This window comes from Scomber japonicus, chromosome 15 (genome assembly GCF_027409825.1).
Source record: "Scomber japonicus isolate fScoJap1 chromosome 15, fScoJap1.pri, whole genome shotgun sequence".
Lineage (NCBI taxonomy): Eukaryota > Metazoa > Chordata > Actinopteri > Scombriformes > Scombridae > Scomber > Scomber japonicus.
The window spans coordinates 8,253,356-8,263,396 of record NC_070592.1 but is presented as its reverse complement, the minus strand read 5'-3'; the positions used below and the strand labels follow the sequence as shown (position 1 = coordinate 8,263,396).

The 10,041-nt window shown below is 36.7% G+C and overlaps 1 protein-coding gene across 1 annotated transcript; it reads right to left on the bottom strand.

Annotated features, from left to right (window-relative positions):
- Window positions 1-3,254: 3,254 nt before the first annotated feature.
- Window positions 3,255-8,277, bottom strand: LOC128373858 (C-type lectin domain family 4 member E-like). Its single transcript, XM_053334053.1, has 8 exons — window positions 8,143-8,277; window positions 7,084-7,180; window positions 6,716-6,799; window positions 5,076-5,186; window positions 4,739-4,867; window positions 3,923-4,074; window positions 3,646-3,770; window positions 3,255-3,555 (listed from the first exon to the last, which is right to left on the bottom strand). Exons 1-8 carry the CDS (start codon window positions 8,275-8,277, stop codon window positions 3,360-3,362), a joined length of 1,029 nt encoding a protein of 342 aa, XP_053190028.1. The 3' UTR covers window positions 3,255-3,359.
- Between the last annotated feature and the right edge of the window lie 1,764 nt (window positions 8,278-10,041).

Below are 10,041 nucleotides of genomic sequence, written 5' to 3'. Positions count from 1 at the left end.
GTCCTTTGACTATCCAAAACGTTTTGTATCTGTTCTCCTGGAAATATTTTGTGGACACAGAATCAGCTTGAATTTCACATAGCTCATCTTCAAAGCTGAGGTAATCCACATCCTTGAGGGTGGAAATGTAGGAGTCCATCACCCTACTTCCTTTGATAAATACTGTTAATCTTCTCACGGAGCAGATTCATGTGCCGGGTAAACTCTGTGCGTAAAGACGCACGCACAGTGCCATCAGACTGCTTCAGCAGCAGTGGAAAATGCTTTAACTCCCCTTTTGACATTTTTGCAAGTCTGTATACAAAAGCGTCCAGAGCATCTTTGCACTGCATGACGTTTGATTCAGGTCCCTGCATCCACTTGTCCGTCTCATAGTGGAGCGTGAATGTCTCCGCCAGGTATGCCGCTTTGATCCAAACACATCAGTCCACGAGACAACCACCGTACCTCAGTGTAGCAGTAGTGTTAGATGCACTTCTGGGCACAGCTGGGCAATAGTATCTTGTAAGAAGGGCGAGTTTTGATAACGTTTACAACTTTAACAGCAGGGTTGTCCTGTTCTCCCTGCGCGTTATGTACTTCGTGTACGTTATCACAGTTAAACGGTCAGCCAAACTCAGGTAACACAACACTTGAGCCAGGATCAGAGCGTCTTGCTCCCTTTATTTCCTTCTTTTATGGTGAAATACCACGAGTTCAACTGCAAATAGAAGACAATACAAAACCTTAGTTTCCTTTACAGCGTGTCGCTAATAAACAGTATAACACAACAGTAATGCTGTTTAAAGAATAGCTAAAGAACTACACGGCAGAAATTAGCCGTTTACATTAACAGTAGGTTGATACACATCGTTACTAAGCAACGCACACTTTACATTATCTCTCAAATTACTTTTAGCACGACTTCTAGTATGACTTCCCAGTTAATAAATATCACACGCTACAGTACTAAACTTAAAATTACATATTCATCTTCATTCGTATCAAATATCAAATTATCAAACTTACAGCCATTGCTTGCAAGCCGCCTTTCTTGTTGCTGGTTGCTATGATACCGCAGTGTGTAGCCTTCAAAATAAAATTCCAGATCGCTATACAACTTTAATTTTGTGTGTGTGTGTGTGTGTGTGTGTGTGTGTGTGTATGTATGCGCGTGTGTGTGAGCGCGCGCGCGCGTGTTTCTTATGCAGAATTTCTTACCATAAGTTTAATCTAATACATTCATTAAATTATTTCAAGTACCTTTAAACATAAAAAAATATTCTGAGAGCAGAACAAGGATGCTACTGAGGTCTTGAGTTTTACTGGCCAATGCTTGGCAGTGGAAAATCGCCTGTTGTTTTCTTCCATCCCTTGTTTTTTGTCCATCATCGCTGTGGACTGTTGCTTACGCAGGAGCCTATTGTCAGAGGTCACAGACGTGTTGGTAATAAATAGCTTAAAAATGTAAATGTGAACCAAAAATACGTTTTAATTTGGGTTATACAGAGTTTTGATTATCCGTTTGGGTGTGATATTGGGATTGTTTAAATTTAACATGCATAAATATAATTTTAACCTCACAACCTCAGAGCAGACAAAGCTCTGCCCCTATGTGATCTCTGGCGCCATCGTGTGGGGGAACGATGGTGTTACAGGTTGGTTTCAAGCACTTTGAAATTACATTATGATACAGCCTTTTAAAGCAGGAAAATACAATTTCGGTGCAAGTGGTGGCTCTTTGCCTGATGATGACCTCTGGAGTCAGACTGGAGGAAATCGTTCACTTCCCAGTAGATTTACCATCACCTCCATTTCTAGGTTTTACCTTCTGTGTGGCTCATCGTGCAGAGTTTTCAATAATGTCTTCAGGGTGAAGGGTGACAGTAAAAGAGGACGTTTTCTCTGCAACAACAAAAACATAACAAACTGTTGTTAGGTCCTATTAAAATAATTCGTTTAACTGTGGAGGATAAACTTTCTGTAAATGTTCATATTTTACTCAAGATATAACGTATATGAAGACCTTGTTGAAATGTTTGTTTTTTTTTTGAAGTGTTGGCAAAGACAAAAATGGACAGATAGAAATACATTTCATATGATCACATTAAGAAATAATCATTGTATCATCTTTCATATATATTCAAATATGAAACATCAGTATACATATTGAGAAAAGGAAAGAAAACACAAAAAACTAACTAGACAACATCAAACCACATGTATGTATAAATTTGAACATGTTTTATGCAAAGTATTTATTTTACCTCATGGAGTAACTTCCTGCTTGTTTGAGAGGTTTTAATAGCTTTATCTTCATCTTGGAAAACAGTCAAAGAGATGTTGTAGTTAAATACAGAACACAAATGTTAGGTGTGACATGAAGCACTTTCGACTTATGAATGTGACATTTGCTGACAAGACAAATAAGTTTGAGAAAATAGTCATTAGATTGTGAGTCTGTATTTCAGTTCAGAAACAAAACCATGTCTTCTAAAATTGGTGTCAATTAGTTGAAGCTTTGATAAATCAACAGAGTACATTCATGGAATAAGTGAGAAATGGATTCAATATCAGTTTTAAAGAGAGCATAGTGGAAATATATTTAACACTCACCACTGATGTTTCCCTGCTGCTGTCTGTAAGGTTGTGAGCGTCCAGATCAAACTCTGATAATTTACCACTGTGTGAAAAACTTCCTGTTACTGAATTTAATGTGCTACTTGCTGAGTTTCAAAACTTTTAACTCATGTCTCTTCTTCAACATGTTTAGTGTCAGTGTGACAGAATGTAGTTTGTCATTGAGACTTACATAAACCAACCAAATAATAAAGTCAAATAACCTCTGCAGTCTATTTATTTTCAGGGTTGATCTTTCTGGTATATCCTCTAATGACAATATTTATATCTGTAACAGTGATGTGAAAAAAAGGAGAAAACAAAAAAGAAAGCTCAATAAAAATGTCTCAATACAGGGATGCATGTGCATAAGTAAATATTTATAAATAAAAACAAAAACACAAAATTATAAATGTGACCACTTGAACTGAAATGTTCATCTTTTATTATATTTTTGAAATATACAACACATTAATGTTTGAAAGGTTTGGACAGTTTGCTGAACATGATGAAAATTTGGATGTACATGTCTGACAGAGAGTAGAGAGACTAACTCAGAGCATCACTGGATCATATCAACATATTTGGGCTCATATATTTAAACTGACAAGCAAGAAATATGAACACTGTTGTGAGAAAATGAACTGCAGATTAGAGAATAGCACACTGTGTTTAGAGAATCATGATTATTATTTCACAATTGAGCCAAAGCAGCTAATAAAAACTGTGATTAGTCTGAGAAGACTGAGCTCAACTGGATTTCAGACACAGACATCCTGAAGACTTCCAGTGTTTGCTGGTTTCTCACAAATACTTCTGTGAGGCATGTTGCAGGATCTATCAAACCAGCACTTCAGGTCTTCAGCTCCTCCTTTCTCTCCCATCCTTGCACAGTCCTCTCCTTCAGGATTGGTCCCATTCCAATTGTCCGGCTCAGTTTTGGACCAGAAAGACAAACTGAGGGATGAAGAACGGAAAGAGTTGGTTCAATAAAAGCAAGTTGATTCGATTTTTAGATTTTTGCAAATGTTTTCATAACAATCAAACCTTTCGTTCAACAGTGAACCGTCCACCCAAATCCATTTGTTCTCTTCCTTTGAGTCTGTCAGTCCGATCCAGAACTTGTCTTCATCATTCCTCATTTTGTTTTTCAGTTTGTCCTTTAAGAATTTCTGAGGAGGAAAAGTTGGTGAAAGTTATGACATTATAACATGACTTTTCTGTGCTGAGACACCATGTTAACTGCTTCAGAAACACAAATATGTGATCAAATGCATGAGAGCACAGTCAGTGTGCTACATGAACCTGCTGCAGTGTTTTATACCTGCTCCTCGCTGCTGTCTATCTTCACCAGGTCTCCTCCTAGTCTTTGGCACTTGCGTCTGCTCTTTTCCCAGGATGAATTTGTGATGGAGAAATAATAACACTTTCCTAAATGTTGCTCCCAGCCTTCATCACATTTCAGGCATGAATCACCTTTGAAGAGAGATGAAACACATCACTGTTTATTATTGACTTCTGTTACCTGTCAATCCATTACTAATCTATAATCAGCATCAGAGGTTACAAAAGTGTGAAGGAAGAATCCATCACTTGTTTTTGATTCAGGAGTTTGTGGACAAGAAGATGTCACTTTGTTTTCAGGGAGTCTCTCTATTATAAAAGACAGGATTAATTATTTATTTTTTTATTTTCTCTTATTTATTTGGCTTTATTTACATTTAACAACATGTTTGTCATCATTATTTTCTTTCATTTTATTTCTTTTTTAAAATTCGTTTTTCGTTCTCATCGTTTTTATTCATTTTCATTATGTTGACACTTGTTTTATCTCATTATCAGCTTGTTAATCAACTCTAAAGTACCTTGAACTACATTAAACTGTATGAAAGGTGCTATATATATATATATATATATATAAAGTTTGATTGATAAAAAAGAGACTTTTATTCAGTCTTATTTGAAAATCTTTCACACTAGTCAAAAAATAAATAACAACTGTACAATAATTTTATATCAGACAACTGGCCAGTTTTGAATTAAATATACTTTAATGCAAAATGTGTCAGATTTTAAATTAACATTGCGGTGCTGCATGAGAAATGTGGACAGGACTTTGTAGAAAGTATCAAACTCCTACCTGTTAAATTTTTCTTCAAAGCTTCATACTCATCTTCCAGATTTTTGAGACTTCTCTTGGTTTGAATGTTGTCATGAGCTGTTTTTAAAACAAAAGCAGTCAGTAAAGCTTTAAACTCTCCTTTAGTAACTCAGTCAGTACCATAGACTGTATATAAGAAAGGTCAGTACTTGATAATGAGCAGGACTCTGCTTATTAGAGGAAACTAAACTCCTTTCCAAGATTACACTGATGATGTTCATCTGATAACATAACTATGAATAATAACTACTGCAGATATGTGAACTTTGAAGGTTAATCTAAGTCAACCTGCTCTGATAAAACTGTTCAAACTTACAGACGTAACAAAGAGCGATGACCACAGCTGCCAAGAGAACACAGAGAATCAGCAGGGGAACTTTCTCTGATTTGACCTTTGACCCTTCATGTGACATCACCTGTTGGGGAGCTGTTGAACAGTTTGAAGACATGAGACATTTATACAAACTGTAAACAATAATCTAGTTTTTGTCATATATTACTCATTAATCATTGTTTCTGTGTCTGTTTTAACTAGTGCTTTTTTAAATATCAATGTGTTGGGGTCCTGGGAGACGAAAACACCCAATTCTTCCTGTGCTTTGTAGAGTTCATGTTTGATATTAAAGAGACAGACAGAGATGTACCCTAAATTTAACTCTATAAATAATAATACTACTACATTTTTTCCAGACCGACATTAATTACAAAATAGATACTGTTCTTGCTAATGTACTAGTGTGCTTACAGTAGTTTATTTATTGGTCAGTAGTCCTTAAATATGTTGGTAGGATGAGAGTTAGGATAGAAATTATCAGCTGAGCCAACAACACAGAAATGAAACATTATAAATGTGATCAAAGAGGCATTTTGCATTAGATGACACAGATGTTAATATTACTGTGTTCATCCCTTCTGTCTGCACATACACAAACATTTTTGTCTATAGGAGCATCGACGTGTCAATATTTCTGAGTGCAATTTTTTTAAAAAGCGACAAGTTTTGAATATCTAGAATAACTTCCTGAAAGTTCAGGATGTATCAGTATGTGCATAATTAGGAAATGTTCTGTTGTGGCAACCTATAGTATGATTAGCTCATTAGTTTTTGTTTCTTTTTGACATTTTCACACACACACACACACACACACACACACACACACACACACACTTCTTCTAGTTCCTCTTCAGTTTATTGAGGAGACTCTGCAGACTTTACAGTTTAAAATATGAATATCAGACACACAACTATAAGTACTGATCTTATCTTAACACATACACACCCACACACTGAATCTTAATGTTAATACAACAGCAATGAATCAATGGAATGTGTTATTTACCCAGACAGTAAAACTATAACAGACCATATCACAAAGAGAAAGACTAAAAGGAAACTCAAGACTTTACACTTTAAGGAACCCATGACTAAATGTTTATATATACGTGACTTATTTGTTTCCAGTTCCTCATTTTATTTGTGCCTTGACTTCTACTCTTCAAACCATTTTACAGTAAACTGACATCAATTTTCCTGATTTACTTCATTTACAACTGCGATGACCATACATACCTCAAATCTACAGTATTATATATATTTTTTAAAACCTCGGGTTAAACCTTTAATTAATTTAGTTTATCCTCCTTTTAACTCAACGAAACATTATTGTTGAAGGTGATTTCAAACTAATTTAAATTACATGAGGATACTGTATTTTAAATATAAAAAAACTAAAGGTTCAGGTTTGGCAGTTTGATTCCTTTGTTGTAAATAATAAAGTTAGAGTTAGGGATAAGTTTTTGTATTTTTAATATAATCGGATGCTTTTTGTTTCGAAGGACTGAGCAACACTTTTAGTGATCCAATGAAGATTAAAGAGCAGCATTTGTTTTAAAGCACACAATATTAAAAATGCCTGATGGCCACTGACTGACTTTTTCTCTCAGTTTTTTACCTACCAGTCAGCTCTGTGGACGGCTCGGTTTTGGTTTTTGCGATCCTCACTTCAGAGTAAGTGGTGTCCGCCAATGAGGAAGTGGTCTCTGCAACATACAAACGCAACCTGAAAGTGCTCTTACATTCACCGCTAATATGTGCTGCCACTTTTAAAATCACCAGTGTGAATATAAAAACTGTGTTTTCCATGTATTCTGTAAATATTCACATTTAACTCAAGCTCTGATAAACAAAAGTGACACCTCTTGGAGGCAGTGCTCTGAAAGTCTTATAAATGTAAAAAGGAGGTCAAATCTACCAAATCAATAGATAGAAATAGAGAGATCATTCATCAATAATAATTCATTCATTAATAATAATTAAGACTTACCATTGGAGTCTCCCTTCGATCTTGTGAACTTAACATCAGAGTACAGTACTTCAGCTTCAGGCATTTTGCTGCTTCGTGGCTTCGTGGCAATCGGTGACTGTGACAGAGAGAGAGTGAGCGAGAGAGAAAGAGAAAACCACATTTAAGTTTGACAAATCTTCCTGTGTGAGATCTGCAGAAGGGCTTTATCAAGATCATTGTTCGCTGTTTCAGAGTCTGGGTTAAGATCAAAGTGAAACAGCTCAAACAGCTCTGTAGTGCTGATTTTAACCATATTTGAAGAATTAGTGATGAATCGTAGAATATGAAATTGTGTATTAAAGTAATAATTTCTTATAAGATTTTTCATTACAATCAATTAGAAAGCAACAAAAGTAGAACCCTAAAGGAACCTAACTAAAGGTCCACTTATTTTGGGAGCACATCTGAGACCAGTATGTGGGATTTTTTAATGTGTGTATTTATTTTGATAAACTTTCACACTCAATAATGATTAGTTTTCCAAAGCTTTCGATTACATTTCATGATCTTCATCAGTGGTGTTTGCTCAGTAAGTGGACCTACAGTTGACTTATAATGAACTTTATTCAAATATTGACAGATTTTATTTCAAATCTGACAGTAAATGGAGTTAACAATTTTTAATTTTGCATTTATTTTCTAATATAATTTAACTATGTCTCTTTTTGTGAGAGCTAAATATTAAACTAAACAGAATGGTCAGACAATTAACTGAAATAGGTCAAGTCTGTTCATATCCACATGTACATCATGTCAACACAGGTTCTGACACAGCTACTGTATATACATGTTTATGTGTAATCATTACAATAACAACAATAAACAATTTATTCCTTTATGCCAGTCTGTTCATTCATAAGCTGATGGCCACCTTGGGCTTGCATACCTCTGACCAGGGATGCGATGTCAGGTGTGATGGTTGTGAGACCAGTTTAAAGTCCTGGTGGACATGGAGGCTTTTGTTGTTATTGTTAAAAGGAAACTGAAGGCTGACTCAGACAGGTATGTAGTGCTGAGTGGGAGAATAACACTTTTTACTGCGTGTTTGCCCAGTCTGGGAGTGACGGTGTGTCCTTTGACTATCCAAAACGTTTTGTATCTGTTCTCCTGGAAATATTTTGTGGACACAGAATCAGCTTGAATTTCACAAAGCTCATCTTCTTTAATCCACATCCTCGAGGGTGGAAATGTAGGAGTCCATCACCCTACTTCCTTTGATTAATACTGTTAATCTTCTCACGGAGCAGATTCATGTGCCGGGTAAACTCTGTGCGTAAAGACGCACGCACAGTGCCATCAAACTGCTTCAGCAGCAGTGGAAAATGCTTTAACTCCCCTTTTGACATTTTTGCAAGTCTGTATACAAAAGCGTCCAGAGCATCTTTGCACTACATGACGTTTGATTCAGGTCCCTGCATCCACTTGTCCGTCTCATAGTGGAGCGTGAATGTGTCCGCCAGGTATGCCGCTTTGATCCAAAACACATCAGTCCACGAGACAACCACCGTACCTCAGAGTAGCAGTAGCCTAGTGTTTGCACTTCATCCTCGCACAACTGGGCAAATAGTATCTTCTAAGAAGGGAGAGTTTTGATAAAGTCTACAACCTAACAGCAGGGTTGTACTGTTCTCCCTGCGCGTTGTGTACTTCGTGTACGTTATCACAGTTAAACGGTCAGCCAGACTCAGGTATGACAACACTTGAGCCAGGATCAGAGCGTCTTGCTCCCTTTATTTCCTTCTTTTATGGTGAAATACCACGAGTGAAACTGCAAATAGAAGACAATACAAAACCTTAGTTTCCTTTACAGCGTGTCGCTAATAAACAGTATAACACAACAGTAATGCTGTTTAAAGAATAGCTAAAGAACTACACGGCACAAATGAGCCGTTTACATTAACAGTAAGTAGGCTGATACATATCGTTACTAAGCAACGCGCACTTTACATTAGCTTTCAATTTACTTTTAGCACGACTTCTTGTATGACTTCCCAGTCAATAAATATCACACGTTACAGTACTAAACTTAAAATTGCATATTCATCTTCATTCGTATCAAATATCAAATTATCAAACTTACAGCCATTGCTTTCGTGAGCATGAGAAGAGAAGACTCACTGAGTGACCAGGCGGCTTTCTTGCTGCTGGTTGCTACGTTACCACAGTATGTAGCCTTCAAAATAAAATTCCAGGTCGCTGTACAACTATAAGTGTGTGTGTGTGTGTGTGTGTGTGTGTGTGTGTGTGTGTGTGTGTGTGTGTGTGTGTGTGTGTGTGTTTGTGTGCGTGTGTGCGTGTGTGTGTGTGTGTGTGTGCGTGCGAGCGCGCGCAGTAATGGTCAGAGGTCACAGTTGGTAATAAATAGCTTAAAAATGTAAATGTGAACCAAAAACATGTTTTAATTTGGGTTATACAGAGTTTTGATTATCCGGTTGGGTGTGTTATTCAATTTAACATGCACATTTTAATAACCTCACAACCTCAGAGCAGACAAAGCTCTTCCCCTATGTGATCTCTGGCGCCATCGTGTGGGGAAACGATGGTGTTACAGGCGGGTTTCAAGCACTTTGAAATTACATTAAGATACAGCCTTTTAAAGCAGGAAAATACAATTTCGGTGCAAGTGGTGGCTGTTTGTCAGATGATGACCTCTGGGGTCAGACTGGAGGAAATCGTTCACTTCCCAGTAGATTTACCATCACCTCCATTTCTAGGTTTTACCTTCTGTGTGGCTCATCATGCAGAGTTTTCAGTAATGTCTTCAGAGTGAAGGGTGACAGTTAAAGAGGAAGTTTTCTCTGCAACAACAAAAACATAACAAACTGTTGTTAGGTCCTGTTAAAATAATTTGTTTAACTGTGGAGGATAAACTTTCTAAGGTTGGTAGGTAAGGTTGTCAGCATCCAGATCAAACTGATAAGTTTCCACTGTGTGAAA

Excerpts from the sequence above, each read along its gene's own strand:
- LOC128373858 (XM_053334053.1), bottom strand. The coding sequence starts at position 8,277 with ATGTGGATTAAAGAAGATGAGCTTTGTGAAATTCAAGCTGATTCTGTG. Across the intron at positions 7,181-8,142 it reads CCAGACTGGGCAAACACGCA|TCACCGATTGCCACGAAGCC; the intron begins GTAAAAAGTGTT and ends TCTCTGTCACAG. Across the intron at positions 6,800-7,083 it reads ATCGAAGGGAGACTCCAATG|AGACCACTTCCTCATTGGCG; the intron begins GTAAGTCTTAAT and ends TGTATGTTGCAG.